At 33.8% G+C, this 22,206-nt stretch overlaps 1 protein-coding gene across 1 annotated transcript; it reads left to right on the top strand.

The window, feature by feature from the left end:
- The first annotated feature begins 594 nt into the window (after positions 1-594).
- On the top strand, positions 595-21,636 carry LOC145291347 (uncharacterized). The gene is made up of 6 exons (XM_080137113.1): positions 595-859; positions 5,713-6,267; positions 14,961-15,121; positions 16,901-17,129; positions 19,496-19,576; positions 20,526-21,636. The coding sequence occupies exons 1-6, from the start codon at positions 688-690 to the stop codon at positions 21,311-21,313; spliced, it is 1,986 nt and encodes a 661-aa protein (XP_079993239.1). The 5' UTR covers positions 595-687; the 3' UTR covers positions 21,314-21,636.
- The last annotated feature ends 570 nt before the right edge of the window (positions 21,637-22,206 follow it).

Here is a 22,206-nt window from a genome sequence, read left to right as displayed (position 1 = left end):
CAAACAGACAATACTACTTAACTTGAAATCAACATGTCCGGTAATGCGATTCGCCCGTAGCAAGATCTGTCTACGCTTTCAATATATCCAAATGTTCTCAAATAAATTGAATTGAAATGAAGAGGAATAATATAGACACAACCTCAAATTTGAAAATTCAATTTTTCAAGTTTACATTTTATATTCATTACACATCAATTAATTTTAATTTCTTGTTAAGACTTCTTAAGCTTAAGCTTTAAATTTTAGACATTTTCTAGAATTAATCAAAATAATGTAATGAACTTTAGTCAAAATTGGAATAAGGATTCTAGACAAAAGGTTTGATATCACTATATTTAAATCTTATTAAGGAAAAATGAAAACAGTACAAGCGTGTTATGTCTGATGAATCATTTGTTACTTGTCCTTGAACTGATGTAATGTTCGCGCGTAAAATCACATTCTTATTTTTTGTGTGAGATTTACATTAAAGATGTTTTATTTTATTTTTATTTTTATTCTTTTTGATATGACAGTTTCATTCATGCAAACATGACATGTTTTGTTATGGTAATTCAACTGTACCTTCTTTTTTAGGTGAACGAATTTATTCTAAATTCGACCCAAGCAAGTTGTCAAGGAAACTTGCGTAAGGTTTGCAATGAAATTTTACAAGGATTCACATTCGACATCAGCACAGCCACAATGGCACATCTGGACGTTCCACTTATTTCGGGTCTAGTGATGTATGCTTACATAACAAGTCTTGATATTCCAGTCCCGGCTTCTAAATCGGAACAGGCGGAATTCTGGATAAAATATATCCGACCAGCAGGAAATAAGGACGACTTCATTAAAAAGGCAGTTCTTAAATTCGGTAAGAAAATATATATTCATAGGGAACAATATTGTTATTTCTCTTGTGCTTATTCGATTTAGGAATTTGGAGAAGACATTAAGAAAGACTTTCTGACTTTTAAAGTGTACAAGGGCATTAGGGGGGGGGCATCAGTTGCCCTAAAACGGGTGCATCTTTTAACATAAGTGTCGATGGTCTTTAAAGTTATTTTACTGATGAAAGAACGCCTCTCTGACATCCAACTGTTCTCCCGAAAAGCATTACAATAAGTAATGGAAATGATATCTTTCGAAACAAATAAGATTTAGGAGCTGGGTTGAGATATTTCAAAAATTACGAGGCATCACTCACCTTGTTATTAATAAGAAATATTAGCGGGCATTAAGATACCTTATTGTGTCTTGTTAGTTGACTGAAATGAAACTGTTAGTCATGCCTTTTATCACTTGACTATCGTTCGCTCGTCGTGTAGGTTAGTTGTGAATGTCATATGGTTCGTTTGTTGAACGAACGAGTCTGTCTCTTAGAATCCGTTTCAACTTATAACAAAATGAAACCGACAATGGATAAGGAAGAATACTGCGTGTTTCTTTGCATTCTAACCATTATGATAAGGATGATATGGTCAACGCGACAAAAGAAAGTTTACCGAGACGAGACTTTTACTCTCTCCAACTTGTTCTCATTTGCCAATATCATCTGAAAATGCGTATCAAGTTGCAGAAAGTAAAACTCGCTCCGGCAAGGTTCGACGAAAGCTGCGTGAAAGTTTCGCAATTGTGTAGAATGAATAGAGCTGGTTATAGGTGATTTTACGTGACTTTGTAGAAATAAGGCGTTTAGGCGCAAGATTAATTAAACGACAAAATCCCATTCTAATCTTTTATGTTAACTATTAGTGGTGGGACGAATCGGGAATCGGAAAATCGGAGCTTGTTGAGGTATCGGTATCGGAATCGAAAAAGTTTTAGCCTATTTTCCGATGCCAGAACCGATTCCTTAAATTATCATTTTTTATTAGGTTTTGGTTTGAAAAATATCTTCTACTGCTTGTAGTAATAATAAAATAATAACTATTTATTGATTTAAACTTTCAGTAAGACTAAAATCTCTAGATCACCTCCTCACAAGTGTTTTTACGTTTGAGAAAATATAGGCACATTTAAGACGTGTTTTACGGTAATAAGGGCAAAATAACACTTTTATAGAGATTATTTATTTAATTAGAGATTTATTTAGAGATTTATAAAGAATTGGAATCTGTAATTGTATCGGAATCGGGAATTTAGTACGGAATTGGTAATTGTATTGGAATCGGGGAAAAATATTGGAATCGTCCCATCACTATTGACTATATTGATCATCTTCGCCCAACAAGTAAATAAATGTTAGCAATTAAGAGGTTAATTGATCGTATGTCTTAACAGACAAAGTTGGCATCAAATGTCTTTGAGTGAAAGTTTTTAAAAATGTTATCATGAATCCATAAACCTAGACGAGAAAATGGTATTAAGACTCTCTATTTGGAATACCTCTCCACGGGGCAGAGTTAGCCACCAGGGTCGTTTTTTAACGTGGAGAAAGGGAACAAAAATAAAAATTGTCTCAGTCGTAAAGGACTTCTTCTCCACTGAGAGAGAAAGAAATTGAAGTGCAGCATCTGAAGAACAGGTGTTACACTTTGATCTTGGCCCGAAGGCCAAGAACGTCTGCTCTTATGGTATTAAGTGTCTATGAGAGAAAATATAGTAATCGTTCGTACGCAGGTAGTATTGAGTTAGTTTGAGATTATGACAGAGTTCATATTATTATTATTATTATTATTATTATTATTATTATTATTATTTAGGAAGGAAGTTTTTTTGAAGGTGGGGTCTAATAGTAAGTTAAATCCACATGTCGAATTGTCTATTAAAATTTTAATAATTAATTTATGTACCAAAGTTTTATGTATCACAAATTGAAGATAAAAGATCAATAAATAAAATATTCTAATTTAAAACAAAAAGAATAGTTTTTTTGGAAATTTAGCTGTAAAGTCCAAAGTGTAAAACCTTTTTTTTTTTTTAAACACGTTGATTTTTTTTTAAGTCGAAGCTTATGTTATGCTTAGAATGTCAAGTAAATATGGGATGCCTACCACAATTTTTTCTATTTCATTCAATGTTTTCTTTTTTTAGCTATGAAAAAATTTCAGTCGATAAAGAAGTATTAATATATATCAATCAAAAACTTATGTATTTCATAAAGAGAATAAAAAAATTTTGAAATCTGTCAACTGTTTTTTTTTAACAATAAAAATTTATAAGTGAATGTGTTCGGTTTGTAAGTACGGAGGACCGAAATAATAAATTTGTTTTACAGCACGCATTAAAAAGACATATAAATTATGTCCTTTCATGCACCGGAATATAAAGGTGAATAAAATCAGACTTGTCTTCCTTTATTTGAACAGTTAAAAAAAAATGTGAGTTCGCGTTTGTTTTTAATTCTTGTTTAAAAAGTATTTTATTTAAAAAGAACATGGAATATAAGTATAAATATGAATAAATTATTAATAATTAACAAGTGAACTACTTATCGAATAGTAGTTTTTATAGGTAAGTGATTTTTTTGAATTGATATATATATATATTTTTAATCGAAGGAAGTAAAATGTCGTTGTTTTTTTATCTTTTTTTTAAAGAAAACTGTTTTAAAAAAACAAATATTGATAATTTGCTATTAAACCTGTTATTTTTTTTTTTATTTTGATCTTTGCTCCTTTAATTAAAAAAATAGGGTTTGATTTACATTTTTCAAGAAGTTATGAGCTTCGAAAGACAGTAAGTCTAAATATTCCAGTGTTTACCGCGAATTTTTAGTGACGATTTCTGACATTGGATAAGAGATTGTGTCAGATTGATTAAATTCAGATATAAAGAACAAATCGCAATTACTATTTGCTCGAATCAATTTCAAACATTCAAGTCAAGCAAATATTTTGCGCCTGCTTCTACCGCCGTTGTTGTTCTTCTTCTTATTATTATTATTATTATTATTTTGACGACTACTGGTGTTACACTTTAAACAAAAGATATCGAAGGTGCCGAATCATGTACTGACCTTTTTTATCCGGCTAGACTAGTATAGATTTACTTTACTTTTTTTTACTTCCTGTATTTGCGTTAGCTAGTGTATGCATGAGAGCATACGTTTTCTTTTAATTTTGATCCTTTTTTATTTTCATTTTTACTCCAACTTTTGTTTCTCATTCCCCAAATCAGATGATAAATTGTTTAATTTGATAGAAATGCCGGTCATCTTTCGTAATTTCGAAATACATCTTTTGGTACCTGCATCATCTTTTCAGCTGGCAAATCTACTTAGCTTTTTAGTCCTGTGAGTAGTTTATGTTAATTTTTTCCATGAATTCATTGGTTTAAAGGCTGTTTCGTTGTCTTTTAATTCTTAACTAATTTAGATGACTAGTTGTGGGATGTGTTCACATATCTCTTTAAAAATAAACATTCGTTTATTTTATAAAGGTAAAAAAAATTCGCGTTGCACTATTTGGCTTTTAAGTGTTCAATGTAACACGTATCATATTTAATTTTCAAATTTCACTCAACGCCTTTTAATGGATAACCTACATAGATTTTCAAACCACGTGCATCCACGCGTAATTATCCGTCTACAGATAAATCCGCAGCTAACATCATGTGGACTCAACTCGAATTCTCCCATTCAACACCATGACGAAGAATAAAAGAAAAAAATATAGACATATATGTAGATTGAAAAAGGAGTGTATATTTCCGAAATATATCTCTTTAAAAATAAACATTCGTTTATTTTATAAAGGTAAAAAAAATTCGCGTTGCAACTATTTGGTTTTTAAGTGTTCTATGTAACACGTATCGTATTTAATTTTCAAATTTCACTCAACGCCTTTTAATGGATAACTTACCCAGATTATATATATAATCTGTGTGTGTGTGTGTGTGTGTGTGTGTGTGTGTGTGTGTGTGTGTGTGTGTGTGTGTGTGTGTGTGTGTGTGTGTGAGAGAGAGAGAGAGAGGAAAAAATATTAATCCGTAAAGGAAATTCTGTAGACGCTAAACCTAAATATATAAATTTCAGGTTGAAATAAATTCATGAGTTTTGTTTTAAAACGAATGAAGCAAATCGTAAGAAAAACAAAATGAGAAAATAATACCGAGCTCAAAAATTGAAAATATATCAAATCAGCAACATGCCAGTTATGTAATATAAAAATAAAAGTAACTCGACGTGCATACATTAAACAATTCTAAGATTATGTTACTAAACTAGCCATCACTTAAAAATAACAAATAATGCACTAAAAATAGTTAAAGATCGGCTAATTTTAGACCGAAATAGCTTGAAAAATGTCAGAAATTATCCTGTAGGCGTAATGACGGTTCAAACTGTAGAAGGAAATCTTATTAAAACAACGTCGACAAATTTACTACCTCAACGTTTTCTCTCGGTTACCCAATATCTAACTCCACGTTTTCTTTTCACAATTGAACACAATTTTTTTCTGGAAAACGACCATCAAACATCTAATCTGCTTATAAGCTTATCGCTATTATCGCTAGGGCTAGGACAACAGCATATTGTTGTTTTGACTCTCGAGTGTGCATCTGTTGATATCTTATATGCTTTTATATAGTGCTGTGTTTAACTGTGTCGGATATATACTCGAGAGTCAAAACAATGAAAAGAATATGCTGTTGTCATAGCCCTAATTATTACAAATACAGAAAAATACTATATAGAGAACGATACTTGGGGACTTTTTCAATTTCTTTAATCAGCATTGTTTTGCCATAAATATTTAATTTATGTATACGTATGTTTTGTAGGCTGTTCTGCCGCTAAGATGGAACTGGTGTTTGCAATAGACGCATCCGGTAGCGTAACAATGGTAAATTTTAACAGAACCCTCTTCTTCATTCAAGGTGTGGTGCGTAATCTCCAAATCGGTCCTGATATGACTCGTGTTGCAGTCATCAACTATGCTACTAACGCGAGTATTTCATTCAATCTTGACACCTACAATTCCATATCCAACATCACCGATGCAATCTCTCGAATCAGATATACGGACGGTACTACTTCGACTTCGATCGTTATCGATCTGGCACGAACGCACATCTTCAGTAAGAGCCGTAAAAATGTGCCTAAAATATTCGTTCTTATCACTGATGGTCGTTCGAATTATCCAAACGAGACGATTGCTGCTGCCGAAAATCTTAAGAGTGACGCCACCACCATCTTCACAATTGGTATTGGTCGGGTGAATAACTATGAGCTGCGTGCAGTTGCCTCTTCGCCGGCTTGTAACTATTATTACTCTTTGGATTCTTTCAACGAAATCGACGCTATCATCAAAGAAATACAGAGCGAATCTTGTGCAGGTAACGTTAAACTATTTAATATTTTCTTACTGTTCAAGGTTTTTGGAACAAGATTTAGATGCGAGTTTTTAGAAAATAACTTTAAAATGATATTTTCCACGTTGTAATGATTATAAGTGAAAAGTATAGAATCAAAACTATGTATCAGGACATTGTGACAAGCGAGAAGTTAATATAGACACGTGGTGAATAAGCTGAACAAATCTTACTCTATTTCTCTGGACCTCGATTAAGAACAGTCTGCTTTGATTTCTGAATGAGGGATGAATCGGATATATATATATATATATATATATAGAGAGAGAGAGAGAGAGAGAGAGACAGACAGACAGACAGACAGACACACAGACACACAGAATATTCCGAATGGAAAATAGTAAGACAAGCAAACACATGTAGATACCTAGACGATTCATGTAGATTATGCCTTCATGAAACATTTGCTATCCTATACTTTAAAGATCCCAACATCTATTAAACTGTAGGAGAGAAATAGCGAACAACTGTGTTCACAGGTTAAACTTTACTCTTGGATAGCGATACAAAATAATTTGAAAACTAACAATAACAATAAAAAGTAAACAAATAAAATAAACATACATGTACATAAATCATTATATATATATATATATATATATATATATATATATATATATATATATATATATTTAAATATGTATGAATAAAAAATCAATACGGAAAATATATGAATGTTTATATCTTTTCTGTATTTATTTCCTGTGTGTCTTTTTCTGTATTTATTTCCTGTGTGTCTTTTGAAAAAAACAAGAATGTTTCCTTCAAAAGCACATAATTTTCGACCGATCCTTCGATCTTCCTCAGTGTATACATACATACATACATATATATATATATATATATATATATATATATATATATATATATATGTATGTATGTATATGTATATAAACTTTAAAAATGAAAACGCGTTCATAACGGCACAAATCCTCAACGTTCATGACAACGACGATGATGGTTGTTACGAATAGGTGAATTCAACATCAATAAAAGAGTAAAACAATCCCAAATACACAGAACATAGAATAAAGAGACGTTCACTTCGCCGGTAGTACAGCTTTTAAAATGAAAACGTGTTCATAACGGCACAAATCCTCAACGTTCATCACGACGACGATGATGGTTGTTACGTCTTCATTTTAAAAGCTGCCCACATAAAAACACCAAAATTTAATTATACCCATGCCTGGAATAAAAACTGCAACTTTTCCAAAAACAATTTTTCTCCGAAGAAAAGTACGAAAATTATTTGCTATAATTGTGGGCGACCTAATCACAAGAGTTTCCAATGTTTGGCTGCTCCATACCCAGCGTTACAATCTTCAAAGGAAGAAGAAAAAAAATTTAAATAATAATACAAGAATTTCAAAGGAGACTCCATTAAAAATGTGGCGAGCTCTGTTAGCGAATATTCATTTTTATTTTCATGTACGTTTGACGCTTCAACGAACAGTAACAATTTTCTTATCGATTGTGGTGCGACGGCACATTTATTTACGAAGAAATCTGATTTTATCAATTTTGACCCAAACTTTAATCCTCGGAGTCACTTTGTAGAGCTGGCCGACGGCAGTCAAGTAAACGATATTGTTTTGAAAAAAAAGGCGATGCTAAAATCTCGCTAAGGAACAATAAAGGTAAACTTTGCTTCTGCATTCTGGAAAACGTTCTTCTAATCCTGAAACTTAAACAAAATATATTTTCTGTACAAGTTGCCATTAAACAAGGTGCAAATATAAACTTTAGTCCCAATAAATCAAAACTGGTGTACCCGAATGGAACTGTATTCAACATTAAAGAAAATGAAAGACTATATTATTTAAATAGCGTATTCCCATCGAAAACCGCCTACAATGATTTACAGAAATGGCATAAAATTCTTGGGCACTGCAATATTCCAGATATCAAAAAGTTGCCGAATGTGGTTGACGGAATGGAAATAAGAACATCAAAATCTTAAACTGCGACGTTTGTACGCAGGGAAAAAATGCCAAAATATCAAAACAAGATATCAGACAAGAAAATCCTATCATTGGCACATTGTGACTTGAACGGTCTCGTGGAACCGATGGGCAGACAAAATTTCAGGTATGCATTGGATTTTGTAGACGATTATTCCTGTTTAATAATGGTTTATTTCTTAAAGAGCAAATCTGATACATTGCTAGCAACTAAAAACTATTTAGCCGACATGGCTCCCTACAGTGAAGTAAATTGTATTCGCTCTGACAATGGTGCAGAATTTACTAATGAAGACTGAATTTTTATTAATTAACCATCGTATCAAGCATAAAAAATCGGCTTCTAAATCACCACACCAAAACGGGACTACGGAAAGATCATGGCGGACACGTTTTGAAATGGCAAGATGTTTACTCATTGAATCAAAACTCCCCAAAAAACCTCTGGACGTACGCACTTATGGCGGCTACATATATACGCAACCGGTGCTTTAACAAAAGACTATCTAAAACCCCATATGAAGCTTTTTGTGGTATAAAACCAAATTTAAGCAAAATGCATGCATTTGGTTCAACTTGCTTCGCATTTATAGATAAAAATAGCAAATTAAATAGCGGTATATTCCTTGGATAAAAACAACCCAGCCTATTTAGTATTTTTTCCAGAGAAGAATAAAATAAAAAGAATCCGATGTGTAAAATTCACAGACACGTTAAATTTCAAAGACTCCATCATATGAAGAAAATGAAATTATATTTCCTTAACTTATTAAAACAAATTACGACAATGAAGTAGCCGTTGACGGGGATAAGAGTATCCATCATCATCATCATCATCATCATCATGAAGTCGAAAGACACCCAAAAAGAAGTAGAAGACGGTCCGATTTTTTGTGGTCGACAATTTGAAAGATTATCAAATCGACTATTGCTATTCCATGGAAAATACGCCCAAAAACTTTAACGAAGCAATTAATTCAGAACATTGTGATGAATGGAAATAGCAATGAAAAACGAAATAGATGCTTTGACAGAAAATAATACCTATTGGGTCTTTACAAAAAAGACTACAGCATCAGGCGTTGAACAGTACAAAGCTAGATTTGTTGCTAAAGGATACTCAGATTTACAGTATAGAATATTTTTCTACGTTTTCACAAACCACCAACCTAACGACAATCAGAATTTTATTGCAAATCGCATCGCAATATGACCTAAACATCCATCAAATGGACGTAAAAAATGCTTATTTAAATGTAACAACTGACTGTGAAATTTACATTACCCCCTCCAGAGGGATTCGTAATGAAAAATAAAAATTGCGTGTGAAGGCTTAACAAATCACTGTACGGTCTAAAGCAAAACGCTCAGTGTTGGAATACAGTATTTCATGATTATATGATTGAACAACAATTAAAACAATACCCAGTTGACCCCTGTTTGTTTACCCAAAATGTCGATGACATTTTAATTGCATCCAATTGTGATATAATGTTGGCCGATGTTAAGAACAGATTAAATTTTTAAAATTCAAAATGACCGATCTTGGCAAAATATCATGCTTTTTGTGTATAGAATTTACTCATGAAAAAGGACTTCAAATGAATCAATCGAGATACATTAGCAAAATCCTATTAAAATTTGAAATGAGAGAGTGCAAGAAACGCTCTACACCGGTCGAAAATGATATTAATAATAATATTGACATACAATTCATAGACGATAAATTATACCGTGAAATTATAGGAAGTCTTATCTATTTAATGGCTACTACGAGACCCGACATATCCTACACAGTAACAAAACTATCACAAAAATTATCAAGGCCGATAATTAAGGATTTAAACAGAGCTAAAGTCCTTCGTTATTTAAAAGGAACTAAGGAACAGAATTTAGTATTTAGAAAATCAACAAGTCCCCTTTTGTCATCAATTGAAATGAATGGCTCTCGTCTTCAGGAGGCCTCAAGTTTTGACAAGCTTCTGGGCTTGACCATTACTCCTGATCTTAAATGGAACACGTATATCAAATCTGTTGCCAAGGCCGCTGGAAAAATGGTGGGATCTTTCTATCGATCCAGTAGATATCTCACTGCTGATGCTATTCTCTACCTATATAAGAGCCAGGTACGTCCAAGGATGGAATACTGTTGCCACATCTGGGCAGGAGCTGCTAGAAAGGACTTGTCCTGCCTTGATAGAGTTCAAAATAGACTTCGTAGCCTCGTAGGAGATGTCCTTTTCTCCTCCTTGCAACCTCTATCTCACAGAAGAGATGTTGCGAGTTTGTCTCTGATGTATCGTTATTTTCATGGAAAGTGTTCAACTGAGCTTCAATCTTTGGTCCCCCCTCGCCAAACTTTCACAAGAAACACTCGTCTAGCTGTAAACACTATCAATAATTTCCCCCACTCTTTATCTGTGCCTAAACCTAAACGTAGATTCCATGAACAAAGCTTCTTTCTTAGAACTGCGCGCCTGTGGAATTGTCTTCCGTTTTCCTGCTTTCCGGCTGACTACAATATGGTTGTGTTCAAGTCTAAAGTAAATAAGTTCTTGATGAGCCGTTCCATATAAGTTATTAAATTTACCAAATTTTCATTACTAATGATTACTATATTGACCAATTTCTACTGTACACTCTTTAACCCTTATCCTTGAGTGGCCTCTGGGCCTTGATAATGTGGTGATGCCTTTGTAAAAAAAAAATAAAAAAAAAAAAAAACATCACCAATATGTGACACAGGGTCAGAAAGTGGGGATCTAAGCGAGCTCCCCTAAAGGAGGGGAACTCTTGTAATTACAAAATTGCCTGAGTATCCCCGTCGGCATTCCCCGGTCAGGGCGCCTCAGGCAACAAGCAATAAACTTGTCCCACCCGCCGAAAGCCGGGTGGTAAGGCCTAGGAGGGTGGACCTCCTGAGTAATACCACAGCCACCGAGAGTAAGAAGAAGGCCTGTTAACTGAAAATGTCTGCAGGCAAGATTTGTCAGACTGTCAGTACTATATGAGGGCCATTTGAAAAAGAGAAATAAAACATTTTTAAAAAGAAAAAGGAACACAGTTCGATTACTATTTAAACTGAACTTTATTCAATATAAAATATAAACATTATCTATGTAAAATTAAGTAATTTTAAAGCAATATACATTTCAATACTGATAAAACTGAATTATGAATTTAGGGAACAAATAATTAAAGAAACATTAAACAAATTGTTGGCCTTCGGAACAAGATCAGTGTAGTATCTGTTTTGATGCTACATTTTACCTTTTCTGTCTTCGGTCGGTGGAGGAGAAATCTTTCATGACTGAGATTATTTTTGTTTATATCCAGAGTGCCCCTTATTGAGATTTTTAAATAACTATTACTTTAAATACAGAAATTATATTTAAAGTTTTGGTTTTCTGTTCTTCTATGTCCATTTTTTCCCCATGTTTTTCATCAAAATGTGTAGCGTATTAGTTGTCTCACAAGCCATCATCAGTGATTGCTCACTGGCAGTAACCTGTGGTGTTCCCTGGAGACCAAGTGACAAATATCCCCAAATTTCCAGTGTTCTCCACCTTTTGACCACTTGTGCAGATTATTGCATGTTATCGCAACAGCCGTTGTTACTGATTTCTCGTTGGTATCGGCTTTTCTGGGGATTGGGTGACAAAAATGCCTCCCCAAGGTACCAGATTTGAACTGCACACTTCCAGTGGAGATTTGGTCAGTACTCTCTCACCTCGGTCTTTCCATCCTCCCTGACCCTTCACAACTAGTTGGTGTGGTGTGGCGCCAGTCGATGTCATCTACACCAGTTTTTTTTATTATTATTACTATTATTATTATGATAATAATAAGGGTGCTTGTGCAGTGTATGCACGTGTATTTTAAATATTACTTTCAAGTTAAATTAAATTTTAGGTTTGTTTTACTGTACACATAGATTCGAAAAAGTTGTCAAAAAACAAATATATAACAAATAAATGTTATCAAAGGCAAGATAAGTTACTCTTCTACCTATCTGGGAAGGTTTTTAGTGGTTTTACTCACTTTAAAACGTGTAATCGCTTCGAAAATCATACAATGTTTATCAATATATTTTAAAAAGAAAAATGTCGGCATGTTTGTAACTTATCTTGCCTTTGATAACATTTATTTGTTATGTATTTGTTTTTTTGTTTTTTTTGACAACTTTTCGAATCTATGTGTACAGTAAAACAAACTCGTTATGTAAATTATTTACAGTTAAAATGTTATAAAAAAACAAAAAATTGAAGTTTTGAATATATTTCAAAGAAATGAATTACGCCCCGTGCTAAAATATTGATAATTCACCAATCATAAAAGAAAAAAACACTGCCGTGAAAAATGCTTGCTTTAAAATATTTGAAAATACTCAGTGAAAAGTTTTATTTATCATTAAAAGAACGGACTGAAAAATATTATATAAAAATTGGGGTTTATATTACTGTACACATAGATTAAAAAAAGTTGTCAAAAAACAAATATATAACAAATAAATGTTATCAAAGGCAAGATAAGTTACTTTTCTACATAACTGGATATGTTCTCAGTGTTTTTATTTAATGTAACATGTTTATTCAGCTCGAAAAAACACACTGTGTTTACTGATGTATTGGAAAATTCAAAATGGCGCCCGACTCTCTCTTTAATACGGTAAGTTTGGGAAAAAGTGCTATAAATATAAAACTAGACAAAATACTGCTAGAAACTCGCTCAATATATATTACCGTGACATAGGTTGACATATATTCGGTGGTTTTTTAATAGTATTTTTGGCTAGTTTATTATTTATAACACCTTTTCCCGAACTTACCGTGTTTAAGAGAGAGTCGGGCGCCATTTTGAATTTTCCAATACATCGGTAAACAATGTATGTTTTTCGAGCTGAATAAACATGTTACATTGAATAAAAACACGAAAAATATATCCAGTTTGGTAGAAAAGTAACTTATCTTGCTTTTGATAACATTTATTTGTGATATATTTGTTTTTTGACAACTATCTTGTACCGTTGTGGGCACTTGTTCTTAAAGTTCAGGATGTAATGTTGTGACCCTTTGGGCTGTGATCATAGCGTAGTATCTGTGTTAACTGTGGTAAGCAGGGCCAAGGGTCAAAACATTATTATTATTATTATTAATAATAATAATAATAATAATAATAATAATAATAATAATAATAATAATAATAATAATTGATTCGAGAGACGGCGGGTCGCTGAATCAATTATTATGATTAGAAAAATAAACAAATAATTGGGAAAAAATGATTAACATATAATATAATAATATCGCAAAAGGAATGTGAAAATAGAAAATAGATGTAAACATTATTTTTGGTTCGCATAAACAAATAACTAGATTGGGGTTACATTAGCTGTTGGTTTCAGACATGTGATAAAATGTATGCAGATTGGGGAGATTCTAGAAGTTGTTAGCTGGGCATCAAATATAACGGACAACTCAAAAAAGGTCTCTCCATGACGCAGGGGGCAGCGTCATTTCAGGCAGCCAAGATGTAAAAACGTGTAATTTCTGAAAATGCCGGCCGAATCATGAAAATAAATGTTCATGAATAATTCAGGTATGTGTTTTGTTATTTACACCTGTTAAAAAGAACTGTTTGTCTACAACTGTTTTGGTACGTCTACGTCAATCGTTTCCTGTTAGAACTGGTGCATAAATGTTAAAATATACACACTAGACGAACAACTAAATGATACGACGTATATACATACACGCATTTATACGTACATGAATATACAGAAAAGATAAACCCAACTATTCAACGTGTACGTCGTTATAGGACATATTCATACATGCAACGTAACATTAAGCCTTTTTAGAGCCCCATAATATAACAAGGAGATTGGAATTCATGCTGATTGGTATTTTATATACAGATGTGTTGAAAGTATTATTGAACGTATTTATAAGCACGTCAAGAAATTGATTTTTTTTATTACTGTGAACTAGTATTCCAATATCTCGGGTCTGAGTTTTTGGAAAGAGGTCCTGTCGTTTGTATATCTGTTCATTATTATCGGTTAAAATAAGTATGTCATCCACGTAGCGTACATATATAGGGAGCTTTATATTATTTTAAAATATTTTATTCTCTAGATCTGCTATGTAGAATTCACTTAGGGTCGTTCCAAGGACTGATCCCATTTCAACTCCATCTATTTTGGTATATATGTTACCGTTGGGTTCATAGAAGGGTACTTGTGTAGAAGCGATTAATAATATTCTTTTAAATATTTTTTTATTAATTTTAAGTGGAGGGAGTGAGGGATTATTGTAAATGTTGTTAATAATTATATTGTTTCTGCTACAGGTGCATTAGTAAATAAACTTTCTACATCGAAAGAAGCAATAATTTTGTTTTCCGGTTGCGTCGTTTTTAGTATTTGCGTTAGTTCATGTGTGGACTTCACACTATATTTGCTTGGAATATGGAATTCCATTTCTTTACAAGTAAAATCTTATTCTACTAAATCTTATTATACTAATTTCTCTGTTCTGATGAGAAGGAAAGTATTTCTTTTGAAACTCTGCGGATAAAGGATAATCCATTTTATTTGTGTTTCTTTTCCGAAAAATAAATGGTTTAACTCTTGCTAAAGTGTTTTTCAGTGTATTTTATTAAATTCTTGCACTTATTCTGATTTTCTCATAGCTCCTGTCACAATGGAGTTGATCTCAACAATAGTGAATACTTCAGTAATTGAAACCAATCCATTACCACCGGACCACAGTACGAAAACACATAACGTAATAATTGAACCAATAACAAACTCTGAGGACGAATGCGATCGTCAGAATACAGCAAAAGTAAAGGTACGAACATTTTTAAGTACATTTGTATCACAAGAAATACTGTCAACTGAACAAGTACATACTATAAAATACGTCAGTTCACGTTTAAGCGCAATAATTCAGTCTAGTTATCGACAGTGAACTCGTAAATAAACAAAAGGCACAACAAATAACAAATAAACAGATTGACATTAAATCTTATATCAATCTGATTAGTTTTACAGTGCTGAATGTGAAACCGATCACTCACTCGTACGCTGCAGAGTCCAACTACAAAGAAAGAAACTCTTCCACACCAAACAAGCTGTAACCAAGACCAAGCACCAAAACAGTTTGAGGCCAACTTCGCAGCCGATTATATCCACTCAAGCGCTTCGCCTACAGAAATGTGGGAAAATCTGAAAAAGGCCACATTCTGCTGCAATCCCAGCTTATGGGAGGAGAAAGGGTAGACAAAACATTGACTGGCACAATGCGAACTCTGAGAAACTAGATCCTCTCATTGAGTCCAAGGTAAAGTAAACAGTACATGGCTGTGTAAATGAGTAATGGAACAGACTGTGCAACTCCATCTAACAACAAGCTTTCAATTCGTCAGAAGACAGAGTTTACCTTCGCTTTAGATCAGATTGCCGCCTTCGACCCAGGACCAAAGTCCAACAAGTTACCATCACGAACCTACTGTTTGCTGATGATGCGGTAGTAAAATCTCACACTGAAGAAGGACTTCAAAGACTCATGGACGGGTTTCCAATGCTTGCAAAGAATTCAGCCTCACCGTCAGTCTGAAGAAAACCCAGGTCATGAACCAAGGATCCCCATCATCTCCCATCATCACTATGAATAGGCAGTGCTTAGTCCATCAATTCCAATATCTCGGGTCCACAGTCTCAGACAATTTATCTCTTAATGTAGAACTCAACAAGCACATCGAGAAGGCATCCGCCACTCTTGCAAAATTGACAATTCGGGTATGGGAAAATAAACATCCACCATCTCCACAAAAGTGAACATTTGCATGGCCTGTGTCATCAGCACTCTTGTTATATGGCAGTGAAGCATGGACAACCTTGAACACATTTAGTCTGTGGAGAATTCCTGGAATTTCTTGAAAAGACAAAGTTACAAACAATGGTGTGCTCACAAGGACTGGTATCCCCTCCATGTTCACTGTCCTTCACCAAAGATGCCTATGCTGGATAAGCCATGTGCATCGTATGGACAATGGTAGAATCCCAAAAGACATTATCTATGGTGAACTCACCACTGGCAAAAAGAAAATTGGTTGTCCTTACCTCCGCTATGTCGATGTGTGCAAACGCGACATAAAAGTATGTGATATTGACATGGGAGCCCAAAGCCAAAGTCTGCAACATCTGGAGACAAAAAGTAATCAAAGGCCTGACCACTAGCTAATAGTCCATCACGGAATGAGAGGAGACCAAAAGACTATTCGGGAAGGCCAGTTAGCAAAAGTCAACAGACCACCAATACAATGCACCAACCTACATCGGCGACGTCTGAAACTGACAATGTAGATCGAAAATAGGCGTATTCAGTCACAAAAGACAGTGCAACCCCATAGTCTTCTAAACTGACGAATGCCAACAACATTTAGAAAAACAGAAAATTCTAGGTTAGTATGATCTTCCATAACTAAAAAGAGTGTAAATCTCATAAACAGATGCAGATAAGGATCGATTAACCAAACAAGCTTTTCTTTTTAACTTCAAACGTTCTTCTATGAACAAATCTATGGAGGACAGTAATGTAACAATTGTTTGTAATGTTTTATTTCAGGTTGATGTACTTTGCGGAAGAGTGGAAATGTACGCTTCTCACGATTTTATCAAACCAGGAAAAGCTTTCCATACATACGTGGCCGTTGCTACAGACAGAAACCCCGGATTAATAAGGTTCCCAGCAGACAAAAAATTATACCTCTCACTTGTTTCACAAAGAGAGTTCGATGAGACAACAGATTGTGATAATCCGCATTATAACATCAGCTTCAATACACCAGACAAAGGTAGGACGCATTTTTTATACTTCTTATATAGAGATTTTATTCAGCTGTCCGTCCGTCAATCGCATTATCGAATTCTCTTATTCGTCTAATTCCGAAATAGCAAAGATCTTAATTACTTTCAGAAATAAAAAAACATTTCATTAATAGTAAATAATAAATTCCCAACAAATGAAGCAGAAACTATAACTGGAAATCAAAATAAAAACTTTGAGATTTTCAGTCTACTAACTGACCCATTCGGAACTTATTATAAATAGAGCTTAAATCATTACCTTAACAAAATAATTATAGATTGTATGTGACGTCATGGACATATGATTTACCTCATGTTTCAGACCATGAATTAAATCATAAGCCATAATAAAAATAAATAAATAAATGGTAAATTATCAATAGCGTTGACAATTATTTTAAACAATTTTGTTTTAACTACGTATTGTGTGTAGTTCTCCCATCATTAAATAATCCTCTCAGCCTAATAAAAGATATGCAACCGGATGGAGGATATAGCTACCAACTCTATATAAAGAAACGGTATGTGCATTATATCTTGTAAAGTTCAGATTCTGCTGTTGAAGGTCACTAGCTTTAAATCGGATCAGCACAATAGGGCAGAAGTATAATAAAAACTTACACTTACTAATTTAAAAGCGTGTGCCCCTATTTATCTACCCCTTCCCCCCACAAAAACAGAGTTAAACACTAAACTGTTTTATTTTAAACAATAAAAAAAATCCGATCCCCAAAAGATAACAATTTTTGATTGGGACAAAAATAAAACTGCCCTCGGTCTACAAGAATTTCTCATTAACTGAGCGGGAACAGATATTACACTTTGATCGTAACTAAAAGGTTAAAGCTTGTGTCTATATACATTGCACCTCCCCCCCCCGTCTTACATGTTTGTGAAATTTATAAATCGATCTTTTCCCTTTACACTGACATAAATAAAATGTATTCTGCAGTAGTGGTGTTTCAGGTTATCTCTTCTCTTCTCTATCTTCTCTATATAAATAAAATGAACTCATTTTCTGCCCATCTGATTTTGACATTAATAGGATTAAAAATCAAGATATTTCATGCAAATATAATATGCACAAACGGCAGAACAATATCTGAGGTGTGTTATAGGCTTATTATTTCTCAAATTCCTCGATAATCTTAGATTTCTATACTTTTTCTGCTGAGAAGTCACGGCCAAAATCGGTTAAGATCAATGGAAGTGGTAAAATATTTTCTCTCTAATAAATTCCTCCTCCCCCTGCCACCACTTAACACCGTTTGGGGATCGTTCACAAGGAACAGTTGAGAAGAGAACACCGGTTTGGCTTTGTAGTTCTTTCATGTGAAGTTATTTAAAATCACTAAACTAAGCTGTAGTGCTGTGTGGCGTAGTGGTTAGCGTGCTGGACAATTCACATTATATTTTCACGTTCGCGCCGACCTACCGTAGTCGTTTTTTTTGTTTTTGTTTTTTTCCTAAACAACTGGAATGGACTTTTCTTGGTGGGCGAACTGTTAACGTTGCAGATGTGTTTTTTTTTTGTTGTTTTTTTTTTTCACACTTTATTTTCCTACTTTTACTCATGACTCCGGGTTTGATCCTTCCTACTTACCTACCATAACATTTTTTAAAACTCCCCCCCCCCACTCGGGCAACGCCGGGTACCCCAGCTAGTTTGTAATAAACGAACTCTCCTCCAACAGAGGGAGTAATGTCTGAGAGAATAATCTCTTGGGATCGAACGAAACCAATACTCACTCGGATAAGGAAGGGTATATAAAAAATTCAAAACAATTCCTAATAATAGCCAAAATATTTGAAAACGGATAAGTCAGCATTCCTCAATAGGGACGCCTATGCTGATGCCAAAATTGAACCTTGACTAATATGAAAAACTCTGGCACAAAGTCTTATTATTTAATATAAACACAATATGTGTGGAAAAGAATTTATTTGTTTATTATAATGCAGTGTAACCTTCCAAAATAATTCCATCCATGGAATCGTTAATAAAAGTTACAATTTTTTTTTGCAATGCAACAAGTATAAATAAACTTTAGAGGATTGCAGACAACTAGTGACAAGTTCAGTATTTGTTGATAGTGGACTTTAGGATGACTATGTTGTAGTCATACTCTCAAGTGGTATTGAGTTCCATAGATGCGAGTTCATGGAACGGAAATCTGAATTTTATTGCTACTTTAATTTAGCTGAAAAGTTTTTTGTTTGTTTTTTTCTTTCAGAGAGAACAAGTATATGTACAAAACATTAAAGAACTTATTCAATTGATCTTATTTGATTTGACTTGGTTTTGTTTTTGCAATTTTATTTTTTCCTTTCCTTTCCATTTTTTTTTTAATAGTGGAAATTATCTGTGAAGAGAATGGAGTGAAAAGACATTGCACAAAAGATGATGTAAAACATTTATTTGACCTCGAATGTGGTACGTATAATTTTTCACAACCACTTTAGATTTGAAATAGATTTAAACAATCCATTGATTGAGAAATCTGTGGATGATCCCAATTTCAGAAGCATTAGTGGAACCCATCAACTCTACAACACACACACACACACACACACACACACACACACACATATATATATATATATATATATATATATATATAGAACAACAGGAGTATGAAATGAAGTCACAAAACTATATATTGGTGGATATAGATTGGTTCATTTATTGAGTAATTGAATGCAAGCAATTATTTGGGGGATAGGAGGGACTCTTTATGCCAAGGCATTTCGAAGCCTAATGCTTCTCATCAGAATAGTAGAGAAGATGCTAGGTAGCATGGTGGAGATGCGGCGTCTAGCGTAGGGTTCATTAGGAGCGAAAAAGACTAAATGAAATTATAGAATGTTTGGGGAAGCTTTATTGAATTCTAAATAAAGGAAAAACTTGTTATATATAGTATGATGTAAAAAAGTGTACATGGTCTTTACCATAGTGTTGAGTTTATTTTTAAATTTAAGGGGTATATGTTTTAGGGTTAAATTGGGGGTATATTGTGGCTGCGTGGTAATTCTATTTTAACAGTTTGCGAGGTGTCTATTATCTATGGAGTGGTATTTTTGACAGGTGCAACCGATATGGCAAATAGCAACGATAAAATCGAGTATAATTTTGGGAGGGGTAGTTGCAAGGCTATAATATTGTTTTTCAGAGCTTGGTATATGTTAGGTACTATGTGGCAATATTTCTAAGTTTCTTCTGTTATGATATAGGGAATGTTGTTATAAGGGGGCGGTAGGAGGATAGGATGGCAATGTCTTTGGGTGCGTTTAACTTGATGAAAAAGGTTTTTGGATACAGACCTATTTATGTTAATACATAGCATTATTGTTTTTATATAATAGTATTCTTTTTTAAATTTCAGATGATGACAAACTTCCTAATCCCTGTTCTGAGGAAAACATTCTGAAAAACAAAATGCGGTTTAAGCATCCACACTTATTGAATAAGTATATACAATGTACGGTTTTAGGAGAGATGGAAATTGTCACATGCCCAACAGGGACAAAATACAACGAACATCAATATGTGTGTGGTCCGAAAGTTATAGCTCCTTCCACGAATAGCATACCATACACAGGCACCAACCCATGCACCAGAGAGGCTATCATGAGAAGGCAGTTCTATTTTGCTCATCCATCAGAAAATTCATTCTTCATCCAGTGCGATGAATGGCAAAGGGCCTTCCTTATCCAATGTCCAAGCAATACGATTTGGTCACAACAAGCTTATACATGTGTCCATCATTCTAGCATACGTCTTTCCTTGACTAACCTCTGCCAATTCTCACAAAATGAACAACCTTTATATTATGTAAACCCTGATGATAGAAGATCGTTTATTAAGTGTGATTCTCATGGGAAAGCTTTTATAATACCATGCCCATTAAAAACAGTTTGGTCTCAAGCAAAACTCGAGTGTGTTAAGGATTCAATAAAGTTAGGATTGTGCAGAAAATATGACATAGAATTAACCCCGACCTCCCCTAATCCTTCTAAAAAATGTCCATTTGGTGAATATTTCCCACATAAAGACCCACACAAATATTATGTGTGTGAATCGACTGGTCTGTTGACTGAGATGCCCTGCCCAAGTTTTCTCGTTTGGTCACAGACTTTGAAGTTGTGCAATTGGCCAACAGTGTCTATATAAATGATACAAGACATGAGGAAACATTTCCAAATGTCTCATGATCAAGGCCATACCTATAAGAAGGATAGAAAGATCTAACATTTGAGAATTTTTACTGGAAGAAAGATTTTGATCTGCTAACACTTACCTCTCATGCTAATTAAGAAAAGGAAAATGATATTTCTTGCATAAACAAGGTTGCCAGTATAAAAAGAAACCCTTAAAAAATATCAACATGAAACCTGTACAAAAAATACAAAATTAATTTGCAAATTTTGCTAAGGACTTTAGAAGTACCGTTTTATTGCCTCTCAATAAAATTTAATGTTGAATTTTTACAGTGATCTGTCTTGGAAATGGATATATTTGTTTGAGACATCTAAGTGGTCTTGGCTACAGTAATTATGTAATGCAATCTAGTAAATTGGCTTAACGATTGGTTGCTCACAGTGGTAGCTGGTAAAATGTTTTAGCTTTAAGTTTTTGGCATATCTTTTGACATCTCTCATAGGCTGCTCTAGCTGTCCATATTTATGGATTACATCAGCCAATGATATTCTCGTGAAGAGGAACCTAGATGTATTCATATTAATTACATCATATCATATACTCACATATTATATAGAACCTAAATAAATTAGACGAGTTAGAATTTTTTTAGTCAATGAGAGTAGCAAAAATAAAAATTTGACCAACTAGAAATTTTGTCTCCAGTAAAACAACCTAATATGTTAGATAGATTTTTTGGCCTGTTATGGGGATAGACTTTAACATAGAATTTTTTTTAACATTTATCAAGGCCCGAAGGCCACCCGAGGGTAAGGGTTAATGAATGTACTGTGGTCACCGAGACAACAGCATAGTTATCGTTAGGGCAGTTCTAGGGAAGAAGCTTTGTTCATAGAATAGAGGGA

The sequence above is a fragment of the Euprymna scolopes genome, chromosome 12 (assembly GCF_053919585.1).
Source record: "Euprymna scolopes isolate OS-2025 chromosome 12, ASM5391958v1, whole genome shotgun sequence".
Classification (NCBI taxonomy): domain Eukaryota; kingdom Metazoa; phylum Mollusca; class Cephalopoda; order Sepiida; family Sepiolidae; genus Euprymna; species Euprymna scolopes.
This window is presented reverse-complemented; position numbering and strand designations above follow the sequence as displayed.